The following is a 26,395-nucleotide window of genomic DNA, read 5'->3' on the forward strand; positions in this document are numbered from 1 at the left end:
GGAAAGAAAAGCATTATAGAAACAAAATACAGAACATGTAACAGCATGTAAAAGTTCGGGCAAGGGTAGCACCAAGATTTGCAAACAGATAAGGCTACTCAAAAAACAGAGAGATTTCTTTGAAAAAAAAAATTACTTCCAGAAAAAGAGAAGTTATGTTGAAAGCTCAGCACACACAGGATTTGGCAGCTAAGCCAGAGATTGTGCCAGTGAAGCCCTGTAAGCTCCTGGTCTTGGCACACTGGAACCAGTGGGACCTTGCCTGATGGCTTCAATTGCAAGAGCAAAAACAACTTAGAGGACAAGAGACCACAGGGTTCCCTCTCTACCCTTTCTTCTCATTCTCCTTCAAATAATTACATGAGGTCTGCCCAAGAACCATGAGTGAGAGAACTCTCACAGCAATGCACTCTATCAGGTTCAAGAGGCAACCTCGACATGCCTGGGTGCAACTCAGTACAATACAGAGTACAGAGAAAACCTGTTCATTTTTACAGACATGCTCAAGCATGGAATTTTAGAAGTGTCCAAGTAGAAAGAAGCCAAATGAAAGCATCTTCCAACTCCTAGCTCTGCTTAGTTACAGTGGGAACAGGGCGATGTCACAATAAAATGTTTGATAAAACGGGAAGGAAAATGATAAAACAATGAAAAGTATTATTAAGATAGTATAAATACTAAACAAAGTATAAATGATCTCTTTACTGTTCTCAGTAATTTACAGTATGTGCAGTCTCCTATCTACTACTCTTCTGTTTCTTCTAAATGTTTACCCCTTCTAATCTGCAGTAAGTAACGGCTAAAGAACGACTGGCTTTGCAGACTTCCATTCTGGCAAACAGGGTTGGCATGGAATGACTCTCATTCTTTAAACCTGTGCAAGATGTGACAGCAGTAATAACACAAGCTTGTCACTGAAAAAAAAAGGAAGCCACAGATTCTTGAGGTTCCTCCTCTCTAAAAAAAAACCCCTGGCTCAAACCTCAAGTGAAAAATACAAAGTTCTTACTCAGCGTTTCTAAGAGGACAAATATATGGGTTTCCTGAGTGCACAGGAGGTACAGTAAGCTGTTAAACCGTGCAGCTTCACTGACAATTGAGCCAAACAACAAGAATCTTAGAAATGCGTTTTCAATATATTATATTCCACTTAATTCTGCTGCTAATTCATGGGGTTGGGAATGCTTTTTCACATTATCACAGGTCAAAAGCCACCTGGTTGAAGAATCAAACTCAAAATCCACTGTGTATGTGCAAAGCAAGCACAAAGAATGCAAACTGGATTGACACATACACACTCTAATCACTATATACACACTGAGGTACAGAATAAACAATAACTGCATGTACAGGTCATTATTATTTTAATACATCATGGTAAAAATAGTCTAGGTGCAGGTGCTTTACATTTCAACCATGTTTATCTAATTACCCTGCATCTTTATCATCTCAAAACTGTCTCAATTATGTCTATTTTAGTGCATGTATACATAGGTCCACACGTACACATACAGAACGCAGGAACAGTGTACTGAAATGCATGAGGATAGAGCAGCTCTTAAGAAACCAGCTGCATTTAACAACAATGCGTAACAATCCTACAGTAATACCATAGGCCAGCTGTTTAAAATAATTATTATATGAACAATAAAAATGAAAATACTAAAGCCAAGATTAATTCATTTACTTCTCCCTTTATACTGCCTAAAACCATCCCTTCATTGCTTGAGTCATTATCAAGATAAATGCTGTGGGAGAAAGAAGACAATCATCTCCCACCTTAAACAATTGCAGCAACATACCTCATCTGATGATAGTGCTAAGGAGTGTGAGAAACCTGGGGTTTTGGGTTCTGCTCCTAAACCACTCAAATCAGCTGAACTTGTGCTGCTGGGACTGAAGTCATCGTTGAACGTGAAATTCTGTAGGGAAAAAAGATAATTTAGAATAAACAAATGATCTCAAATGTGCATCTAAAAGGGAAACTGCTTTTCTGTCTTCCAGGTTGGCACAGTTCAGGAGTGATTTCAATCGCTTACCAACCAGTTAAAATACACACGAGGAAGCTTAATCTTTTGTACTGCTAATGATTAATAGAACATGCTATATGCTTTACCACTGCGTGCCTCAAGAGACTGCTCTGCCAGCTTAATGCCTCAGTAAGTAGCAAAGTGGTGTGAAAGCAATTCATAGACTTGCACTTAGGGTATCAGATATCATCATGGAGCTAAGTTATTGCTTCCACTGGTTGATCAATAACACGCTACTGTCCTTCATATCTTTAGGACAAGCATAGCAGTAGTACAAAGAATAGGACAGAGGATTAATCGGCAGAGGGAAGTGAAAACTGCTATTAAAAGAGCAGGGAGAACATCTCGTGAACTCATTCCTGATTCCTCCCTATTCTTCTAGAAAAAATGAAGTTGAAAGCAAAAGATACATTTGGATGCTGAATGTTAATTAGTGAAGTAATAACCACAAAACAAAGATATTTTTTTTTTCCCCTAGGAACTTAATATCAAGCATCGCATCTTCTAGCAAAGAATAGCAGGAGTATACGCCTTTTTCCAGGAATGCAGCAAAGTGATCACTAGAAGAATACAAAAATTAACACTTTAAAGTGGAAAAGCTGGATTTGAGAACCACAACAACTGAAATCTAAAACAAGTCACCATGAAATTTCACTTCAGTTGAATAGACAGCTGACAATACAGGGACATTTGTTAACTCTTTCTTGACCTCCAATTTCTCCTCTATCATCTAAATAAGTAACAAGTTTGATCCACCTCTGTCATTCAGTTTTTAAAACTGGATCCAAACATCGAAACCAAAAAGAACAATAAAAGAAGTTATTCTTTTATGCCCCTTCTCCCCAAATCTGATGTATTTTCTCTGATAACAATAAGTCTTCTAAGAACAACAAGTGTTGGTCCTCGTGACGTCTGATGGTATTCCAACTAAATAGAGGCATTGCGCTGCTAAATAGCAGCATAGACACAGGAAATTTCAGAGCTTGCAAACTTAACAGAGGACAAAAAACAATCGAGAAGCCCTGCTGTTCAGTTTTCTCATACCTACTTTCAGAATTAACGTCCTGCTTTTTTCATCTCCTTACAGAGGACAAGAAAATCTGAACACTTTGAGCCTGCATGGCATCCTCAGGCCAGGAGTTCAACAGCTCCACCTCCTGCTCTATGAAGAACACCTTTTTCCTCCCAGCTATTCTAATTTTTATTTCACCTCTCTTTTGTGTATGTTTCACATTTATGATTAGCTTCAGCCTTTTTCATTGTCTATGGGAAACACACAAGATAGCCGAGGCCTGCTAATAATACTAATAATGGGAGAGCAGGACAAAGGAACGCAGAACAAAACAACTTTCACAGCTTAACAGCAATTGTAAGAAGGGATGTTTTTTCCCATTTCAACATTATTTTTACTCAATATTTGTTTAACAGCATGAACAGGACTGCATGTCTAACCCTCATCTGTATTATCAAAAGAAACTGAGTAGCTGATTAACTGATTCAAATTCCTGTATTTAAAACTGAGCACTATATCTGTTTCTTCTTACCAGACCAATGCAAAAAGTAAACTGTTACAAGTTATAAAAGGATAAAGGCAGAGAAATACTTTCCAGAAGTGAAAATACACAAGAAAAAGCAAGTACAGTACTATAACTAAGGGTTATATAATGAGTTATCATGCTGAAACATTCATGCACATAGAAAGGAATCACACAGCTGTATTAAAGTACAGTAGTTCCTATTTATAGTTTGAGCATCTTCATATATAGAATTAAATCCAACATCCATGCATGCAAGACAAGCGGATTTCAGTACTGAGGGAGAAAAAGGCAAATGACTGACAGCATACAGCATTTCTTCACTTGCAAACATCTCATCTGATTACATTAAGAACAGGTAGGTATTCCTGCAGTCAGTCCTGAAGAATGCAGAAGAACATATCTATAACTGAATACACAAATCTAGCATTTGTCCAGTGGATCCAAATGCTAACTTCCACTGGCACCACTCGTGTTTGTTACAGTACGGCACACCATGGTTAGTTTACTGAATTAATGTACATTAAGAGAAAGACAGAATAAAAAGGTAGAATGTGGAATGGTACAATAATGGAGATGCTCTGTTCAGATGAGCTTTTACCGTACAATGAACACCATGCACTGTTTATTGTAGTGTTAACATATTGGCCCGTTCTTCTTCCAGAAACACGAAGCCAATTATGCCACTCAACACAGTGGGAATAAGGTAGCTCTTATTTTCTACCTTTGACCCTTTTTTAGCTGGGCTTATGTTTTCAGAGGAAGGTTCTGTTGAGCTGGTAGGTGACGGCAGGTTGCTAGAAGAATTGGATCCCTTGCCACCCTCTCCATACCGTGTGAATGATACACAGTGTGGGAGAGAGGAGGACCGTTCTGTTAAAGGTTTACTGTTGGCTGATTTCTGCAGCATCTCTCTGGTGGTCCTGTGTAAGAGAAAGGAGCAGGAATTTGTGTTAGAGTCTAGAATACAAAAACATGCTACAGAGGTAGTTAATTGTACAAAAAAATGACATTCTGTGTAACTGTGACTAATCAGCACAGTGGCACGCAGCTGCTAACAGCATTCTTGAAATCTCTAACAAAAGAAGGAAAAAGTGTGGTTTTTTGATTTCTTTTTCTAACTCTAGCTCTCTCAGATAACACGCATATAGCAAATGGAGACAGATGCCTGCACAAAATGCCTGTGTCCCTGTGCTTTGCTGTGAACCAGCTCCAGTCAAGAAGCCTCATGAAGTGCTGGTACCACTAGGGCTTGGTATCTCAGCATGGTCAGACTCAGCACTGACCCAGGCAGGCTCTGCTTCCCTGACAGGTCTGGCTTGTATTTGGAGCACAGGCAGAAGGAACCAGGTGCGTATGCACACACCTTTGTTACAACAGCTAAATACTGAGAGATACCTTGTTGGTTTTCGTTTGTTTGTTTGAATTAAATATTAAAAATACAACTATAGGAAAAAAAAATGAAATAAACATTTGATATTATCAACTCATCCTTTCATAGTAACAGTATATAAATCTTCCCTCAGCTTCTAACTTATGGTCAGCTTCTAAATCATTATGAACCTAATAACAAGCTCTGTGTATTGGGAAGCTTCTTTGCTATGTGGATGAAACGGAGGCTGCCAGAGCCCCCAGGCAGCAGGGCAGGACTGAATCCTTACTCTCTTTGGCTACTTAAATGTAAATGTGTCCTGTGCTCCAATACTGCTTGAAGAAGACAGAAAGAACGACATTGTCCATATCACCTGCAGCTCCAGGCTAAGGAATATAAGAGTATGTGCTTTCTACCTAAAAGAAGGGAATATGTTTATATATTTAACATCAGTGGTAGACTTCAGAAATAATTCAGGATTTTCTTCTACACATTTTCAGTTGTTTTTTGGCGTTCCTTTTTTGTTTGTTTTTGAATGGCAAAATAATGCTTGCAACATATATCTGACAGCGTGACTAATTCTACATCAATCTCTAATGCTCTAATAGACAAAGATAATTATAACAGGATGCTGTCTTTTCATCATCATCTTCCTTCTTTCAAAGTGCTCCTACAGCTTTGGACTGTAAAGAAAACATCCTCAGATTTTTCTCAGGCAAATTCTTTGGAGTTACTAACAAAGGAAGTGACAACCGGTGTTTAAAAAGTTACACTGAAACAACAACATTTCAGCTTACAGAAGCACAGCAAGGATTATAAATGCTCATGAATTTCGAGTTTCAAAGTAGTATTGAAGTTTGTTTCTAGTAACCGCATCCAAACTCAGAAATACTCAGTGACAAACAGTGCAAATAGCTGATTTATCAGAGGGTCTCATAAGCAACTGATCATCCCACGCTGATATCTGCTTCCTCTAAGGAAGATATCTGCTGTGTTTCATTAACACCAGTAATGTACTATGAGGGTATCAGGAACATAAGTTCTGTAGAGGATGCTTCTTATAAAGAAGTGTACTTTCCTTCTCCCTAACCTGTATGGTACTTAAATGCCACCTGGTGTTAATGCCCTGCTAAGGGCGCTAGCTGCCTTACAACTAAGCACAGGTGCAGTGTGTTTAACAAATCCCTTTTCCAGTACAGAAGTACAGCAATGAACCTTAACTGAAAGGCACTCTGCAAGCAGCAGAATGACTGCTACAGTTTGTTCTGACACCAGCACAGAGATGCTGACTGCTATAAGATCACCGAAGATCCTGCCAGATATGTGTAGAATGTGAGTGTATGCTGTGCTAGAACAGGAAACTTGCAATTCAGTACAGTATGCCTGAAGGCTTATGTCAGAAGTCTAACATTTCTTCTGCTTCTGTGATTTTATGGAGACTTGTCCCTGGGACTCTATGTGTCAGACTGTCAGCAAAGCTCTCCAAGCTGCTACAGTTTTTCAAATGCATAAATTTTTGGAATATGAACTTGTGAACTTTGCTTTCTTTCATCATGTGTGCTTTATTTTGCATTATTTTTTGTTCATAAAAAATTAGAATTGCTACAACCTTAGGACTTTCAGAATATATTACAGTTGCTTAGCACTTCTGATATTTACCTGAACGCTTGCCTCTCATACCTGGAGCCAGGTAGGGCCCCTCTGGATGGGACTGTGTCAGACTCATCACTGCACAAGGAGACCTGTATTAAAAATCTACAACATCCTTTGTAGAAAAGATTGCTTCCTGCCATTGTGAATGCTCATTTATTTATTCAGAGGCCAGATGCCGATGGTGTGGTCTCATCAAATCTCACAGATAATTCAAAATTCCTTGCCTGAGAGCTGGTGACGTGACCGATACAGTCTGCATTTCTTCTATATGCTTTCAGCTTACAGTGTTCATCTTCGGAAATAAAACCTTCTGAAAGCATTGCTGAAGTGGGCACAGTGAAGCTGCAGGGAGTATCTGCTGCTCAACCTTGCTCTTGGGGCTTTTCCTCCCAACTATGTGGAATTGTGTCAAGGTTTCTGAATCAAGGCTATTAATAACTTAGTGTTTGTCTGTGTGTATGCACCTTATAGGCCAGCCCTAATTACCTACTTCTGCAAATCTAATGAGTAGATGCAATAGCAGTGGTGATGAAAATCTCCAAGTATTTTTAGGTTATTGGTTAGCCATTCATTAGTTAAGAAATCTAAGTTTGTAAGCTCAAGAGGTTGCCTCGAGGCTTAACATTTATTTCTATGAAGGTGGTGGGACTGTCAGCATTCAAGTTCTAGGAAAATTACTGTTTCTCAATGTTTCTGGCCTGCCATTTCTTGCACCCTCAATCTCTTACCCATACCTAATGCCACAGGTCACCCTAAAAGCTTCTTTCTCTTTCCGCTTCTTGCCCTTGTTTGAACTCCTTCGCAAGGGAGCCCTACAACAATATTGGAAAACATTAGAGAATGTCCTTGAAATTGTATATTTAATTCTTTAAATAAAAGTAATATTTTAAGTAACGAATGCTTACCCGAGATCTGCAAGTTTTCGCTTTAGTTTTTCTGCATGCCCTATAGTAGGGGGAGTAGTTCTTGCTGTCTGGGCACATGTGGCACCATCTAGGATACATTTGTACACGGGAGAATGTACATTATTATTTTTAATTGCTACTGATAACTATTCCACTTTCCATCCCTCCAGAACAGTTTGCCTATCTGTTGAGGATTAGGTATGCATACACGTACACATCTGTAAGTACACAACTTCATTGGGTGCATTCTTCTCAAGAAGATGTTGAAGAAAGCACTAGAAAATTAACCGTTTCAGAACCTGAAAATACACACGGGGAAATCTTATTTTAATCAACGTAAATGAAAAATGTTAACCTTGGTTGAGCTTCAATGAATATGTTGTAAGACGAGCAACAGAGAAGACCTGCAGGTAAACATTACAGCAAATCCCTTCTTAAACTCAGCAGTGGCTGCTTATTTCTGCCTTCACAGAAATCATGTGTTATTTATGCTTTCCTTCAAAAATGATTGCCAAAAACCCTTCCTTGAAGTTTGGAGCAGAAGGTACTTTTCATGATGGACAAACCAGACAATAGTTATCTGCTTAGCTTGAATATCTAGGTTAAAATGAATATTTAACATGAAATCCAACAATTTCCACTAAGAAAATTTAAAAAAAAAAAGAAAAAAAGAACTGAAAGTAGTATCTTAGTTAATACATTTGCTTTTAGCCCTCTACTGATCTCTGAACTCTTCTACATAAACTGTTAAAAGCTAAAGAGGGAACAGACTGCAAGATGCTACGGAGTCAAAATAACAGCTCAAAGTATCCAAAACATCCTGTGAAATCTACATGGCAGCTAAAACACGCACCAAATGAAAAATGCAGGCACGGTTTCTGTGATTCTTCAACAGAAAGAATGCCCCCAGATCTCCTGGAGGAAGCAAATGAAGGTCAGCCGTTCACGTCACTTGTAATTTGGTGACTTTACAATATGACCTCAGATTTACAGTGGCTTTGGTTAAAAGCACTGCTGTGTTTGTGGATTTCTCCTAAGGGGGCTGACAAAGATTAAACCCTCGGAATTAACCCACAATACCACAGGACAGTAAACCACGTGCACGGAGGAACTCTGTACATTGCTTTATGGATACTGTCCTACCAAGTTTTCATCCAAGTAGAACGTTCGGTGCGGAAATGACTCATGAATCATTATGGAGATCACTATTATTGAGATACTAATGCTCTAAAGGCCATGTACACTATTTCTACTAATACCAGCCCTATGACAAGCAACCTCAGGTTAAAAAAAGAAAACACACAAAAGACCCCCATGAGGAAAAAAAAAAGCCATAGGCAACCTTAGGCAATGCACACTTTGCATCGCCTCTACACTGTGCACACTTCTCTCTTCTCAAAGATCTGCTTATGGCTCCTCTTTCATCTTTAATGTATGCTTTTCATCTAACCACTGTCAAAAGCACTACTTTGAAGAACTAAAGATCGCAAAGCTTCCTTTCACACTTGGCACTCACAGACAAGTGGTGTATGGGAGCCAGAGGGCAGAGGGCTTTTCTGAGAAACATCTTAAAGCAAATGAAACTATGAGATACGTTAACTTTGTGGCAGGCAAATAATATATTTAGTAGCTGGAGGTTCTGCTCCTGTGGTAGAAGCACTCTGCAGAGCTTGGCAGGAACACACGGCGGGTACAAACTCCATCTGATTTCTGCCAGGTTTTTTTATTACTTTGCTCCCACTGACATGCAGGTGGGCCCTGCCAGAGTGCTTTGAGTAATGAGGACTTGTCGTGAAAAGCACTCATGCTGGCCATGAAATACAGGGGAAGATGGATGGGCTTGTTTCCAGCAACAAGTACAGATTTCAGTCTACTGGGCTTGCAGAAGTGCAGGCATGCACTGCTTAGCCCACAGCAGCATACATGAACTAGGGCTGCAGGTCCCTGCCCTGGCAGGAGGGACATTTGACCACCCTGGAAAGGAGCACCTTCCCTGCCTCCTTCAGGTTCTTCCAAGTGGCTGAGGGAATTCTGGTTCCTGAGGATCAATCATACAGAAGCCATTTAACCCATCACTTTCAGCCTCCCAGACCTGTTGTTAAGTAATCAGCAGCTGTGGCAAAAGGGTCCAGATGCAACTTTCTGTCCCGTGGTCACAGCACAGCTGAAGCCATCCCCACATCAACTAGCGATGGCCCACAGAGGTCACCTCAACTGCCTTGTCAAATGAAGTTGCAGAAAGCAAGCAGAACTGAAGAAATGAATCATGTTCCTGCATGAAGAGGTCATGCTCAGAAGACAAAGAAGCAAAATTCCTCAGCATTTCTCAGTGCAATGGAACTCCTGCCATTTCAGCTCTTCCCACAGCACTCGAACTCATGAGAAAACAAACTGTGAGCTTGCTGAACCTCACTTGCGCTAATTAGAGTCCAACCAATGGACCCACAACCACAAGTATGTGTTCTCTTTCTATCTACAAAACCAACTAACTCAACACAACAGAATACAGTGCCTCTTTTCATATTCTGCAACGTAGGAGTTTGACAGCCCAACGATAATAAAAATAGTATCGCTACGACACTTAAGGCAGAACAACTGCTTTAGGATATTTCTTTTTCGTAGGACTTATTAGATGTAAATTCCTCATTTGAAAGCAAATTGCTCTATTTTAACTTTCCCATTAGGATCAGGATACACCCAAAAGCATTGGCTGTTTACGTAACAGTCACAGTGGGGAAACCATGACACCCTTCCTTATTTAGACACAGCTTATTTTTCAGACCTAAGTTGGGAAGGAAAGAGCAACGCGGTGGGTGGAATGTAATAACCTATTTCTTAAAATATAAGGTCTAGTCTCCATCACATTTTTATCAAGATATTTTTCATACATCAGATGTAAAAGCAGGATTTAAGATTTCCCATTATAAAGGAATCACATGCCTACGCCGAAATAAGAGTTGAGGAAGTCGTTCTTATGTCCACATTCATATTTTTTAGATGTAAAATTCAGGCTCTGAATTTAACTTTGATTCATTAAAAACTGTACAATTAGCAACTATTTAATGAGATCAGGAATATCAGAATTCAGCATATATTACATTGCATTATATATATAAACGTCAGCATATATTAGCTTATGTCAAAATCAACAAAACTGGATCAGTATTTTAAGAGTCTCTGTGAAAGCCCTGTATGATGATTAAGAAAAACAGGTTGAAAATTAATGGCAAGTCTTTCCATTTACAGAGATAGAGAACAATCCTCAGCAATCTGTGCTTTATTTCAGTTAATTCCACTTAACCAAAGTCTGTTGTGAATCTACCCAAACCTATTTCTGAAGTCTTAGAAGCAATTTTATCATGTACTTTAGCTTAAGTTACAGTTAGAGAACATGCCATGCACGGGCAAGAATGCTAAAATGCTTTAAATTGCTAATTTTGACTTCATAGGACATTTGAATTGAAGGGCTCAAAATTATGTGCAGTACTGCATGTAGGTTGCTCCAAAAGTAATGCCTACTACTTGTTTACATGCAAACTACAACAGACACAAAGAGCACAATAACACTATTTGATAGTGATAATTGTCAGCTACAAAACATTATTCTTCAACACTGTCAACACCATTAGCTGTGCATTTTCACTAGGGATGAACAGGAGTCTGCATGTAGCACTTGTAAAAAACTGCATCAGTGGAGGAGACCCACTGCCACTGTCATCACTGCTGAAATGCACCACCCACCACCTCGGTGGGCTCACATTCACTGCTGGGTCTCCAGAAATGCTCAGCAAGCATCCGTGAATGTCAATGGGTGCCATTCTTTCTAGTTGGAGGAATTCAATTCCACGCCTTTACTTCACATGCACTTACATGACGGTTACCATTCTGCCCGACTGCCCCTCTGCTGCCATCTGTTGCACAGCAACAAACTGTAACAGAATATTGCTGGGATGTTTCAACCTCTGCTGCCATATTACGAACACCCACTTCCGATGTCAGGGAGTAACATCATAAAATAGGAGGCAGTACTTTTGGAGCAAGCCTCACATTATGAATGCATCGAATAGACAAGAATTGGAAAAATGTACCTCTACTAGGTATGGTTGTATCATGTCTCATCAAGCTTCCATTTAAATAATATGAATAAATAACAATGTTGCCAATCTTTCTAACAAATAACTATTTTTTTCTCTGATAAATACGGACTCCATAGCCACTGACCTCTTGTTTTAACCTAGAGTCTGACGTCTCTCAGCAATTAAAAACTACAATCTGTTATTTTTGCTTTACACTCCTTTCCAACCCTCCAAAAAAAGCATTCAGCAGTGCCAAAATCATGTCACTCACAAGTACAGTAGATTTATTAATCATGTTTGTAACACAAAAATGGACTGAGGCCCAATAATACTGTGTTTTGGAAAATACAGAAAAGACTTTCTTAAAGGCATCTTCTCCCAGTCTTTTTCAGTGAGTTCTAAGAAAGAAATAAAAAAGAAGGAAGCAGTTCCTGATCTCATTCTAACTTCACCCAGTTCTTATACCATCATACAAGGTCAGCTGTAATTTTCTGATGTCCAGGTAGATAAAAGGTGTTAGGAGAAGATGAGGTTCTAGTTGCTATAATTTTACTACACAGCGGTTCATAAAGTAGATGTAAATAAGCAAAAGGATGCACCGACTTATCGCAAAAAAATAGCAATACCTTGGTCTTGCAAAACATTCCTGCCAGCTGGGTGATGCAAAGGAGATGCTTCAGAGCTGTGCCCAGATTTTGAAGGAGAGGAAAGTGGAGTGTCTCCCCGAGCACACAGGGAAAGGACACCTCCTTTGTGCTGCTGTTCTTCTTCTTGGTTTTCAGTTAGGTTGTCAAGGGAGATTGCTGCACTGCTAGCCACTGGGGAGAGGGAGGAAGCACCAGAATCTGATGCTGGTGAGGATGCTCTCATGCATAAGGGCAGTGGTGATTTTGTAATGTGCATGGGACTACTGTAACTGTTTGATGGCTGTTGGCATAAGAGATTATAAAGCAGGTTATACCATTTAGTAACTGATATGAGCAAGGTTCACTTTGAACATGCAATTCTTTTATTCATTATCACTCTTTTATTTGTAAGAAACACATTAGCAATTCATGTAATTACCTTTTAATGCCACATAGTGTTGTTTATTGATATTTGCTTTCAAGCAGCAGTCAGAATCAGATAAAACAATGAGTAAATATCATATCAATCGTGTTAACAATTAACAAATAAAGAAAAGTAGGATTCAAGCTCTTTTCACCTCCAGCATGTATTGAAGGACCAACTCTACATTATAAAGCACACTTATTTCTGAAAGCCCAGCATTCCTGTTAAAAGAAAATGTAAAAAAAAGAACAACCAAAACCAACCAAAAACCCAGGTGTGCTGACTCAAAGGAGTCTTAAGCTTCTCTCAAGTGCAGTCACAGTATACTGGCCACAGAGGAATAAATACTGCCTGTGCTAAAATGCAAGTTCAAAGACAGAGGATGAAAAGACTTACAGGGGCAACCTAGCATTCCTCAGGAAACCTGAGAGAGAGGGCAGAGTCCTTCTCACCTTTCGTTCAAGGCTGTCCTCTCCATCAGTTGAACTGATGCTGTCATAGAGCCTCGTCCTAGTTGGCCTCTGCCGCTTGTTTTTCACTGACAGCTGAGCTCGGGTTTTCAGAGCTTTTGAGTCCAGCCTCTCTGTTTCTGGCACTGCCTCGTTGAAATCTGCATGAAAACATGATTTAAAGTTATTAGTAAAAATTATATATTTTGGAATTAAATACCTTATCCTAAAATACGACCTGCAAGTGAGAGCACACAAACTTCGCACAGTTTACTGACATCTGTAATTCTGTATTCAGAATTAATAAAGAGCATGTGCAAAAAAGTTGTTATGTACCTGAACCACTAACAGGTCAGCAAACGATCACCACTGTGACATGGGACCACACCAGAACAAAGCTGTTAAACACTGCTGTCCTAGCCCAGAAAACAAGCCCACACAGACTCCCTCAGAGTTACCTGCATATGTTTGGTCCACAGAGCGCTCCTCCACCACATTATTAAGCAAAGGAATCCTCATCTCTTCACTTTTCAGAAGACATTTTCCAGCACCAGGATGACTATATCAATTTAGACCCAGTGGGCCAACTCATTTATCCCCAATCCATCCCTTTTTAGTCGCATAAGGGGACATACTGGCTGGCCACTTTCTTCAACATCCACCCCACTGTTTCCTTTATAACTTAATCAGTTCTGCTGGCTGCTCGTCAAATTACAAAAGAAATACCCAGAGCTATCCTCAGGCTTCTCTACATTTTATCATAACTGGAATAGCTTACAAATTTAAAGAACCAACCTTGCTCTCTTTCCTATACCAGGTGTCCCACAAAATATCCTTGTGCAGTATGTGCAGATTATAAACAAGCAATGTCTGTAGTCAGTAGCAAAGAGTGATACAGCCAGTATCCAGTTAATCAGATAATGGTTTGCAATTGGATTGATTTACAGGCAGCCTCTCACAGGATTATGAAACAAGTGATAAACTCATCCATGCTCCATCTTAGGAGACAGCAGAGAGAAATCTCAGCCTCTTCTGGATGCTGAGGTCATCTGTTGTTTATGGTTGACAATACAAATAAGATGCCCCAATTGTTTGCTTCAATTCTTTTGCAAGTAAGACCATTTTTTTATTAGTACCTGGCAATCTCATTTGTTATTTCCTTTCTCACTGCACTGCCCACAGAATTATTACTTGTAGATCTCTCTTTACTGCATCAGGATTCCTTCACACTCCTATAATGCAAGTAAACTTAGCTAAACTTAAGTAAAACACACTGACAGCTTCATACATCACAGTCCCTAATACAAACCAATTACTAGGGGTGATCTAACACAGAGTTGTCTCTTGCTTGCACTCAGATCGCATAAGAAGCCTCTCTGCTGAGCTCTATTCCTTAGCAGAGGTCTGAAGGCTGCAGTCATTACTGTGATTATCAGAATATACTGCAGTTGACTGGTTTCAGCATTCAAGCAGCAATGTGTTTTGGCAAAACCATTAGTGAGCTTGTTTTACAGCTTTGCAGAAAGACCCTGAGTGGACTGAAATACATTTTCACTGCAACCAACTGCCAGGGGTGTTCAACAGAATTTATCATGACATTCCAAATGAAATGAAATTAATCCATCCAGAAGCTTCATAAAAACATTCTGAATTGTAGCTGTTCAAATCAGGAATGGAAAGGCCAAGTGTTGTATGTGTACCAGAGAGAAGGGACACTGGTTCTACCTGATTAACTAGAAAAACAACCGTACTGTGTGGAGCAGGACATGGTCTGTTAGATCTGTTATTACACTGACCTAATAGCTCAGAAACCCTCTGAGAGATCTGCAACAAGCAATAATTATCCCAACAAAAAATAACAAGACAGTCATCAGAAGACTTGTGTGAAGGCTGAGCTGTTTAACCCTCACCAAGTTCCTGTACTTTCTGAATGAGTGGAGTTTGTGTAGGATATGCTGCACTCTACCATATACGCTTTAAAAGATCAAAATGAAAAAAAAAATATATAATTCATATATAGTCAGAAAAAAAGCTGGACACTGATGCTCTCATGTCTATTTGCTATTGTCTTCATTCATGTAGCTTTCTGCTAGAATAAACAGGCAAATCTGTTTCTTCTGTTTTGAAGAGAAGGCAGTTTTACATCTTTACCCATCTACTGCTCCAACATTGTTACATGAAAATTACAGAGATATTTCATATTAAAAAATGAAGCAAATTTAACTCCTAGTCTCAAGGCCACCCCGTTCAAGAATGCCTTGTGAGCAAAGCAGACTAAACACTTAATTGGTGACTTGCCTCTACACATCAAGTTGATGTAAAAGCTGCTTTCTTAGTTATCAATCATCCTTTGAAATGATACTTGAGTATTTCAGCAAATTTAACATTTTATAAAGCTGCAGTAAGCCAAAACATATTTATGAAAGGTGTTTTCACATTTTAAGCCAGACAATGAATAGATTTTTTTATGGTTTCAACTTTCTTTTTTGTTTGGCAATCCTCAAGTACAAATCAATTCATCACTTAGGCTACCTTACTTGTCTAAGTATGTATTCCTAGCCCACTAATTAATTGGAAGATGATCTTACTGACGTTTTTGCTTTAGACAAAGAAACGGAGACATTTAAGCCTCACTGAATCCACCAACTTTAGGAAAGCAGAAATCTTCCCCTTGCTTTCCAAAGCATCCTGACCCTCACTCTCAGACCTGATTCAGCCAGGGCCGCAAACATCTCAGTGACTTCCCACCACAACCAAAACAAAGAGCTCTTGCTGTGTAGCACATTTCTACCATTATTTGCATATTGCCACAATTCGAACTGCTTGTATTTATTCCTTCAGGTGCACACTCCCAAACATCCTTTCCTTTTGTTGCTCAGCTTAGGCAAACCGCTGACATAGTGCTGCGAATGTGAATGTTGATTCATATAAGTAATCACACTGGCCTAATTGAAGCAAAATGCCACCTGGGCCTGTAGGCCGCTCTCTCTTCTTCCCAGAGCTGGGCTGCTAGCTTTCAGTGCCACCTCTTGTCCTAGCCTTGCTTCAACATGTTGCAAAGAAATTGCTCAAAAGCATCAGCAAGAGCAGTTCCCTAGGAATCTTCCAGTCTACTGTCGAGCCGGATAAATATCTTACAGGAAAGTTATAACAGGTTCAACATTGCCCATGGAGACACTCTAATTAGACTTTCCTGTGTCAGGCCTTGAACCATTTCACTCCAATGGCCTTCCCTTTACAGTATTTCAGTACCACTGTGCAGTGGGAAACAGCTTGCCCGTCCACACACTGTTTTTCCATTATACGCACTGATGGATTTAAAAGTCTCCTTCTGTGAACTGATGCACCCCATGGCATCCCAAGACACTCAGCGCAGCCATGAGAGTGCCTTGAAGGTGCATTTGCACAGAGATAAGCAACTACTGGCCAAGCTGGCGTCAACACTGAATAGTCAGCTGATTTCAAACCACAGGGTCCTTCCAGGATATCCAAAAACAGTGTGTTTCTCTACTGCAGACACAGCTCATATAATCAAGATCTCAGTCCACTCTGAAGCAAAAACCCATCCTTAGTAGCATTTTAATTATCAGGATATCTGAAATACGTGTTTTCATATAAACTGATTGCTAGGGAAGATATACCTGCAAAGTTCAAAGTAAAACTTATAGGATATGGCTGTGCACACACAGCTCCACCCTACATACTCAATGCAGAGGCTGAAGAAGAGGTGTGGGTTATACTCTCTGAATAGAAATTAGAAGATGTATCAAACAGTGGTCAATATTATCCCAGAGCACGCTTTCCCACTGAAAAATGGCAGCTCTTAGCAAATTATCATGTAAATACATCAATTGCAAAATCTAGTTTGGAAGTACTGACATGGAGTTTTACTGCTTTAAAAGATGTTTCGTGATTTTTTTATTTTTTTTTTTAACTTAGAAATTTCTTTCAATTTTTACATAAAAAAATGAAAGGTAATATCAGAATTTCATGTTGCAGTCTCGTTTAAGCATCATTTCACTGAATAATATAAAGTATGTAGTTCAGATGGTGCTTGTGAATGGATTTCAGCTCCTGAGCCACGGACATGTGCTGACACTGCTAAAATACGTAAAGCAGATTTCTCTGAGGCTGGCAGACAAAACATACTTTACCTCCCTTATGCAAACTGCATTCACTGAGTTTCAATGCAGAAGAGTAGACTACTTTGTCACCCTGTGTGCTCTTCTGAGATCTCAGATTAATAAACACTTGCTAAAAAGAAACAGGTTATGTGAAGATTTGTGGAAACCAATTCCACAAGTTCTGTCTATCACAGAAATACTGTTTCAGAAGAACAAACCCTTTTTATGTGCATGTATTATGTTAAAATATAATTCATATCCTTTTGTTTGCAGAGCAATATTCAATTTGTATCCACACATGCAATAACTGCTAAAACAGTAACCCTAATAAAACATCTTTATGATTGCTAGAAATCGATTCAATTGGAAATGCAATGCATTTTTCTTCACCACTGGAATAAAAAATATTACAGTTTATTTAAAATGAATATATTGCTAGGAATGGACCCTGGTGCTGATTTCACATACTGTTACTACATGTACAGTAAGTATTCCTGCACCAAACAATTTCATCCCAAGGCTGTGAATCTAAACTTGGATTCAATTTTGCAAATACTTCAAGGGTGAGAAACCATTCACGGTTACTGAAAACACTCACTAAAGGAATGGTAATTATCTGCATATTTTCACTAACATGGTCTTTAAAAAAATGACAATTAACTTTCTGTGCAAAACAAGTAATGGTTACAATTACCCTGTTGACAGTATCTTAGTGTTACCACGAATTGTTTTTGCTCTTTGGTAATGCAGAACCAAGTCTTACAGGTCCTATGTTTTAAATCATTATGTGCTATAGAAGTCTATTATTTTAATGAATGTACTAGTAAAGAATTTGCATTCTGTTCACAAAGGGCTCCCTCTTGAGAAATCAGGAGCTCCACCTACATGGTTGCTTTTGATGTCAGCACCAAGGTAGGATCAGAAACCTGCAGAGCTCCACTCTAAATGCAAGAGTCAAGATTGGTTTTTCCCATTCTGATAACTTTGTTCTTGTTTGATCTTTGGTTCTTGGATAATTAAGAACAAGCTTAAGAACATGAGAAAGCACAATTTTCTTTTACCTTATGAAGATAATAGAAGCATGGCATTAATCCCAAGTGCTGATGAACCACCACTGAAAATTCATTTAAGCTTTAAGAAATCAGTAACCATCTTTGCTTTGTTAGCACACACTAGTTACTTCTATGTCTTAAAGAACATACATTGCATAGTTATCCAGGGACTTTATATTTATAATCATTATTTGGTGAACTTGGGAAAAATAACAGCATGCCTGTTGTTATTGTTTCCTTTAGATTCTAAATAATAACAATGCATCTTATCTACACATTAACAGGAGTTACAGGGTTAGTTTACACAAACCTTGACTTAAGCCATCCAGACAGGAGACTTGCTTAGTATCTAGATTTTCCACTGGATCTCCTCTAGAAACCTCTCCAAAAGATGTCTGTCTTTCAAATATGTTGTTGTTATTGTTAACCTGGCTCCCATTTTGCTTCAGTAGCCTGAAAACTTCTGCTTCCAAGTCTCGTATCTGAAAGAAATAAAACCCATTTTTACCTTTAGCACACATATACATCTATGTTGGTTTTTTGTTGGTTTTTTTTTCCAGATTATCAGACAAAATTGTCTCATCACCAAAGATATGAGTAAATACTACTCACGCGAGACTGTAAGCCTTGAACCTCTGCAAGATGTGCTTTCTCCAAATCTTCTATTTTCTTTCGTTCAGCTTCCTGGCGTTTGAGGAAGTCAAGTTCTCTTAGGGAGAAAAAAAGTGCATTTGCTGTCATCAAAACAATCAGATTCAAACAGAAAACGTCACTGTGTACTGTATGTTAGGCTACGCATCCGGAAATTCTATCCTTAACAAATGTTTTGTTTCTAACCTACTAATGAGTATGAAAGTGCAGTTTGGACAAAAACCTACATGGTTACTTATTAGTCTACATGCACATGCCAGGGGAAAATGCAAAAATGAAAAAAGCAGAAATCTCAGTTCTGCTGCGGGAAATGGGACAGAGTCTGTTGTATGAGAATGTGACTGAACTCCTTTGATTAAAGGAAATCTGCACGTTTCCAGGTACAAATTTAATTTTCTAGTAAGTTTTAAGGAAATCTGTCAGGTGTTTCTTGGGAATCTGAGATATTTTAAAACAATAGACTAAATATTTTACAACTACAATGTAGAATAGCAAGAGAAAAGCCATGCAAACTCATTCTAGATATTTTCCCTATTATTTCTTTTTTTCACTTTGAAAATCAAATTTATTTCTGATAGAAAGCAAACAAGATGCCAGTTAGCTATGGAGAACTCGTGAAATTCCATGATAGGTAAGAACATAATGACTATCTAAAAATGCATTTTAATGGGACACAATATTCACTTTGGTGCTCCCAGTTCTTGCTTAACACTGGTGCACGTTTTTGAGTGTTCTTTTTTAACTGACTGCATTTTAGCATTAATTAAAAAAAAAATGTTGCAGAAGAAGAAAGTTTTGAGAAAGATAGCTCTGCAGAGTGTTATTCTTGCTAGCTATCAGGGGCAGGGACCACATGAAACAGAGAGGGCCAGGCAATCATCATTTAGCTCAACAGCTCAAACATTGCTGACATCTACAAGAAGAAGAATAAAATATGAAAGGAAACAATTTTCTTTTTGGATGTTACGTTAGTATACAGCAAGAGGGAATTCAACTGACATGCCACTATAAATTGCCACAAACATTCAAAAATCAAATGTTTTATTAGGATTACTTGTGATTGTTAGCAACTGCATTTAGTTATCCAGTAATCCTAAAACATTTCAATGCAGAATAAGACAGATCAAATCTTTGTTTAGTAACAATATTATTTTCCAGCACTGCTAAACTAACACTTAAATAATACTACCATTTTTTCTGCAACAAAGAACTTGTGGTTTTCATGATAAAGGAAGTGATAAACACTGTTTACCTTATATTTGTTTAATAGAGGGTTTCGTATTTCAAAATCTATCTTACAAGTTTCCTATCTCTCCACTTATTCATTTCCTGAGCCTGGTGTAGCTGCTTACTTTTGCTGAAAATCCTTGATTAACTTCTTTGCCTTGTTATATTTCTTCTCCAGAGCTTGATACTGGCTTTGTGTCTCCTTGAGGTGCTCGTTCACCGTATGACACAGGGTTTGGGCCTCGATCCAGTAACTCTCTAATTTCATCATCCTCTCCTTATTCTCCTCAATGTTCTGCTGCAATTGGGTCTTCTCCAGTTCCCACCTCACCTTCTCATTCTCAGCAGCCTGTAGCTAAACAGATCAGTGGAGAGGCCAGTCAGTAGGGGGGTGCAAAGTGCAGCCTAATAGCTTAGTTTGAGTTCAGTCAACATGAATAGCGAAAATTACGGAGTACCTACAGAAGTAACAAGCCAGCAGAGAAAAGAGCATTCCAGGACAAATATACGTGCTGATTCATACATTATTTTTCCACATAAAATGAAACAGTACCTTTGTTTTTTGTTACAGTGCAGTCTCATTGTTTCTCTGGGCTATAAGAACACACTTAAAAAATGTCAACAGTGGATTGTTTCTGTAAACTGCAGGGTTAATCAGCCAGCACTGGTTACGCATTTTGCTCTATATACCTGGCTCAGATGTTAGAGAGCTTTCATACACTTCCATAAGATGTTAAATTTCTTCTTTGAGAGGAATCTGCTTCCCAGATTCGATATTTCATTTAAGAACAATTAGAATAAAAACGGGAGATTGTTCCAATTGTGCCTAATTTAACTGCTTTTCCTTCAAACTAGTAACTTCATTGAATTCTTATTTTTTTTTTTTTTTCATGATCTTTTCATGTCATAATCTTGCTTAATCTAGAAAGCCAAACAAAAGAAGCTAAGAGTAGAAAAGAAAATTTAACATCAGGTCATAACCTGGGATTATTTCTCATTTAAGCAGGAATAGAGTTTTACATATGACACTGCAACTATGCTAGAATTATTATAAGAACAAAGAGAACCTGTTTTTTAATTCTTATTTTCTTTAAACCTGCTTACTGAGTTGTAAGGAGTTAATATTAAAAGCAAAAATATGTCCTTGCTGTTGTAGATTTCTGCCCTTAAAGGTGCTAATTCTGCCAAACATCAGTGCTATTTAGCTTAGCTTTCTGATCACTGCTGTTTCTATGTATGTCCACCGTTTGGATCAAGAAAGACCCATTTTTCCAAGTGACCTCAAAGAAGCCTGAATTTCACTGTTTAATTTATACTAACACTTAGCTCCCGTGTTACTTTATTTTTGTTGTTGTTAGATTTTGTTATTTTTAGGTTTCTTACTTTCCAAAAGCTAGCTGCAAGTTTCAATGTTTGCCACGGAATGAGGGCAGCGTTAAAGGTGGGATATTTTAGCTGCCAGAATATATGGAAGGAAACCACATCTTACACACAACTCTGTTTACTTATCAAGATTATTTTATTTGCTCCAGGCAGCTATGCTACCACCAGGGATGATGCACGCAAAACAAGAGTAATAAGTAATATAAACAAACTAGCCATATTGTCTTCGGTGCTATTCAAAGGACCATGTAAAGAAGTACAACACAAGAAGATACATTAACCCTAAACCTGCAAATGGATTTGCACAGATTTACACCTACGCTATGAAGTCAACAGGGCTTGGCACAATCCCAAGGGATTGGCCACGCAGCTCCGATTGCTAGATTGGAACTGGAAAGCAGAAAAGATCTCTGACTTTCTGAACTGAAATAGTACAACAGAAATTGTCATTATAGAAAATAACTGCATTCAGAACTTGATTTTAACAGGGCTTTATGCAAATTTGATAAACACAACACAAAATACCTGGCAAGTGCAAATGGTTGCTAGAAAGAAATAATCATCAAAAATATTTGCCTGAAGTACAATTTTTTCTTTGTCTTCCTTTTATTTCCTTTACAATGTACTCAAACTCCAAATGAAGGATGACATTATAAAACCTGTTATTACTCAACAACAGAATTATCAGTTGATTTCCCATAAAGCTTATCCTAGTACAAAAAATACTATTTCTTTTTATTGCTATTGTAAATTCCATCTAATAACTAGCAACCAATTGCGAGATGTTTTCCATTAAGCTGGTAAACATTTTCCTTTCTAGAGCATCTTTTAAAGAGAACTGCAACAGCAAGAAAGTGTTCTTTTTCTTCTGTATATAAAAAACATTTTCTATTAAACATGTTTAAATAAATTATGTTTTCCTAAACATAAAGAAAAGAAATTAACATAAACAGGACATCTTAGTATCACTAATAAGTAATAAAACCTAATAACTAAGACTTGAATATTCAATCCAAATGCAATTTAAAAACCTGAGAAAATGGACTAGAATTGTGAAACTGGGAATCTGCCATTTAGTCATTATGAAATCCTTTAAAATGTATGTTTAATTGAAGCTGCACAAGTTGGCAGTTTCTCTTAATAGCAGCACTTAGATTTTACTTGAAACTTTGAATAGAGAACGTACACTAAGACAAGATTTAGCTGAGCCACCGTGTTTCTTAATCAGCCTCTAATAAGGACGTTGATTTCTCCACCCACATAAAGATACATGTCTTCAGATCTGATCTTGCATGAGAGCAAAAAAATCAGCGTGCATTATCTGCATATTGATTCTTACCTTTGTCTTCAGCTTCTGAATTTCAGCTTCTGTAACTGCATGTTTGATTTGCAACTAAAATTGAAAATATAAAATAAACAAGTGAAGTCACAGAGTACTCCAATATTTTTAAAGCCTGTGCTGCAAGTTGAATACCTTATTACACAGCAGAAGGCCTTGAAGAGTGCTGCAGTGCAGTAGATTGTAAATTAAAACGTCTAGCTTGCAAAATGACTCAGCCTGTGCAATCTAATTAAAGATAGGATGCCATCTAACCACTCATAATTTCAAATCAGAACATCCAATCTGTTTAGCAAAACCAAATGTCTTCTACTTAAAAGAAAAAAAAAAAAAAAAGAGAAAAAAGAAAGAAAGAAAAAAAAAAAAAGATGCTATCCTGCTGGGCTTTGCTTTGCTCTCCTCTGATGTGAATGTGAAATATGTCCCAGTGCTGTCAGAGAGTCCCACAACACTGATTAAAGCAGGCATGTTACAAAAAGAGCAAATACAGAAATAAGTGATTTAACAACTCAGGGAGCCAGGAAAACCTTTAGGGGAAGATTCTGCATGTTTACTACATGAAAGAAAAGAGGTAAACTGATGCTATCCTTCTCCATCATTAACCTGAATTATTCTGCTCAAGCTAGCTAACCTCAAGTGAGAGCCGTAACACTGGGAAACCGTAAAAAACAGGAAGCAGCATAGGAGCACAGAAAATGACTGCAAGGAGATTAACAGCCCAGGCATTGTGTTAAAGGTTGTATTTACATCACCAGGCACTCTGCCACAATAACAGCAGATCAGTGCAGCAAATGGGTAGGTGCTAGGGATCCGGTTTCCTCCTGCATGCTTTCAGGGGACTTGTTTTGGAAGAGCCCACATCAGCCTGATCTGGTGGAGCGAATCCTCATTAGTTCTTCTGACTCCGTTAGACAATACCCCAAAGTACCTTTGAGTTTGGTTTCACCCCGAAGAATTACTATTCACCTGCTCCGAGAAGAGTCTGAAGTATGAATTAAACAGCTTCAAAACCCCAATACAAATGGAAATGACCATGTACATGCACCTGGTACTGGGTTGCACTCGCATCCCTGCTGCTTTACTGCTTAAGGCAGGCAGCATGGTCAAACACTGACAGGCCCCAAACCTTACATGTAAAGCACTGCTTAACTTGAACCAGTGACTGGTGTGTGCGGGGCAAGATGAATTACAGCTTGAGCCAAGTCTGAAGGGAATACAGCTTTAGTTCATTATTTATGAGTACTAGGAATAGTTGTGGAAAACTATGTTCTACATAGTGGTTACAAGACTGAAGGGAGCCTTTGGGAATGGTTTATGTTGAGCTAATAGAGTACATGAGGGACTGCGCTGAATCAGAAATAATCACCTCAGGTGAAGCTGTGGTTATATTCTTGAAGGGCAGGCTGCTAGTAAAAAATGTACAGATAATTCAAAAGGAAGTTCTTTTGGAGAAGAGGAATAACTTTCAAAACAGCAGGAGTTATATCAGAGCTGATAGGTGCAAGCACCCTTGAGAAAGGCCTAGCTGCCTCGAAAATCCCATTTTCATGGGGCCTTTTGAACCAATTTTTTGTGGCAGCACAGCAAATGCAGTCAGACACAGTTTGGCTTGCAAATTGGCCTTAACTGGTCTAGTGAATAACCCTTGCCTCTGTTGGAGCAGCATAACCAAACAGATGCCAGCGGGAATAAAGGATGCACTGATGTAATCAGTTCCACCTGAGGAACAGTTTAGGAATCTTCCATGTTTCCACTACTCATTTATTGGTTACTTTCTCCAGAGGAGACTGTAAGCACTTCTAGTCCCCAGGTTCCCCAGGTTGTTACTTAAGTTCACCTTTCCACTTCGTGGTAAAAAGGATTATGGCCGTTCTAGTGCTCAGCAAGCACTGATACACGGTCTCATTTCCAACTAAAGCAGTGACCGATGGCAGCAGCTTGCACAAACTCGAACATGTGGAGGCCCACCAGGCACGCTGGTGGAACACACATGGCTCCAGACTCCAAGAGCCCCAGGCAGGCAGGCAGCAAACCCAGAGAGATCACACAGGGTCCCTGTGTCCCTGACCAAGTGCTACAGGAGGGCAGGACAGACATGTACCAGCATAGCCAAAGCAGGGAACGCACAAGTCCTGGAGCTGGTGCTGGTGGCAAGAAGCAGCTAGTGCTGATGGTCTACCAGGAATGCTATATAACCTATGTAATTTTTTGGATTTTAATCATAAATAGTTCAGGACATTTTAAGGAGATACTTTAGTTAGAATTTGTAAGAGGTTGCTTGCAATTTTTGAGCTCATTAAAACCAACCTCTGATCTGCAGCTTCCAGAGAGATCAATAGCTATTCTTTTTTCTAATCAGTTTCTCTTAATAGTGAAACACAAACAGGAAAAATTATGAAAGAACCATCTCAAAATCTTATCACATCTAATAAATGCCCAGGCCTTCGCTTAGGTCATTGCTTATATCTCTGAATCTCACAACCAAACCCTCACTGTTTTGGGGTAAACCCAAGGATGGATGAGTTAGACTGTGCCCTTCGCAGCATTAATAATGAAATCAAAAGGCCAAGACTCAAAGCCCTAGGCTACCTGCTTGCAATCCATTGCCATTTCTTCCAAAAATCCTACAAACCAGTAAGCAGAGTATTATCAGCTTATTAGCACATACACAGAAACTCCAAGTTGTTGCATAAATGACAATCTGCTCAGGTACAGATGGTTTTAATGGTTATTTTTACACTCTCTGTTATTAATTTTTTTGAAAAAGACATCAGAGCACCCAGTCAGATCACTGAATCAGTGCATGGTACAGCAGATCCCACTGAGGCAGAAGAAAAAAGACACTTTCCTGTCAGACAGACAAATGTGTAAGCTGGACAACTACCTTTTTCCTTTGTTTTTCATTTAACAGAACTAATTATGCTTGCAGAATAGATGAGAAATAGTAACACATGCAGGGGTTAGACTGAACAATGGGCAAAACAAATGGTTTCACAAGCAAATCTGGACTCTGCAGATTTTCTAATAGGAAAAAAAGAAATATATTATTCCATGTCCTATATACAATGCCAGACAAATTCTTGGCAGATATTACTTCATATTTTTATTTTCTAAGTCAACATAAAGCTGTGAAGGCTTCATTTTAACAAGAGGTATTTTGAATAATTTTGGCAAGTTTCATTTTAAAAGATGTCTTCAAACACTGATTAATTTTCTTCAAAACAATACAATTAAAATATTTATCTATTTAATGTGAAAATAACATGGATTTATCTAGGACTGCAAAAGGTGGAATGCAGTGTCTATGTCAAATTGCTGGAATACAGTGAGAAAAAACTACCCAATCAAATCTGATAATATCAATGATTTTTTAAATATTATTATACGTTTTTACATAAAATAATACTCTATTTTTCATAGATTTCGTTATGATGTGAAATACAGTTCCTAATTCTTACACAAGATGTTCCTTTTCTTTATGAATCTTGTCTCTGTTCAATCATCACAGCTGAAAAATAGAGCTTCTGGCTCTTTCTCTCAAAGAAGTCA

The 26,395-nt window shown here is 38.5% G+C and overlaps 1 protein-coding gene across 9 annotated transcripts in view; it reads right to left on the reverse strand.

Moving 5' to 3' along the window:
• The window catches only part of PPP1R9A (protein phosphatase 1 regulatory subunit 9A), a 124,209-nt gene that overhangs the window by 7,370 nt on the left and 90,444 nt on the right, over positions 1–26,395 (reverse strand). For 4 of the 9 annotated variants that reach the window (XM_085538614.1, XM_085538613.1, XM_032443143.2 and 1 more), the window contains exons 8-17: positions 22,847–22,900; positions 20,250–20,479; positions 18,859–18,955; positions 18,557–18,728; positions 13,074–13,231; positions 12,198–12,498; positions 7,496–7,583; positions 7,325–7,402; positions 4,290–4,488; positions 1,803–1,922 (exon numbers count right to left, since the gene is read on the reverse strand). In XM_085538614.1, the coding sequence (XP_085394740.1) occupies positions 1,803–1,922; positions 4,290–4,488; positions 7,325–7,402; positions 7,496–7,583; positions 12,198–12,498; positions 13,074–13,231; positions 18,557–18,728; positions 18,859–18,955; positions 20,250–20,479; positions 22,847–22,900 (1,497 nt within the window). The remainder of the gene's footprint in view (positions 1–1,802; positions 1,923–4,289; positions 4,489–7,324; positions 7,403–7,495; positions 7,584–12,197; positions 12,499–13,073; positions 13,232–18,556; positions 18,729–18,858; positions 18,956–20,249; positions 20,480–22,846; positions 22,901–26,395) is intronic. The other 5 variants (XM_085538615.1, XM_015853607.3, XM_015853606.3 and 2 more) reach the window with 2 other exon arrangements.

Source organism: Coturnix japonica, chromosome 2 (assembly GCF_054131305.1).
Source record: "Coturnix japonica strain WE chromosome 2, WE-NBRP24, whole genome shotgun sequence".
Taxonomy (NCBI): domain Eukaryota; kingdom Metazoa; phylum Chordata; class Aves; order Galliformes; family Phasianidae; genus Coturnix; species Coturnix japonica.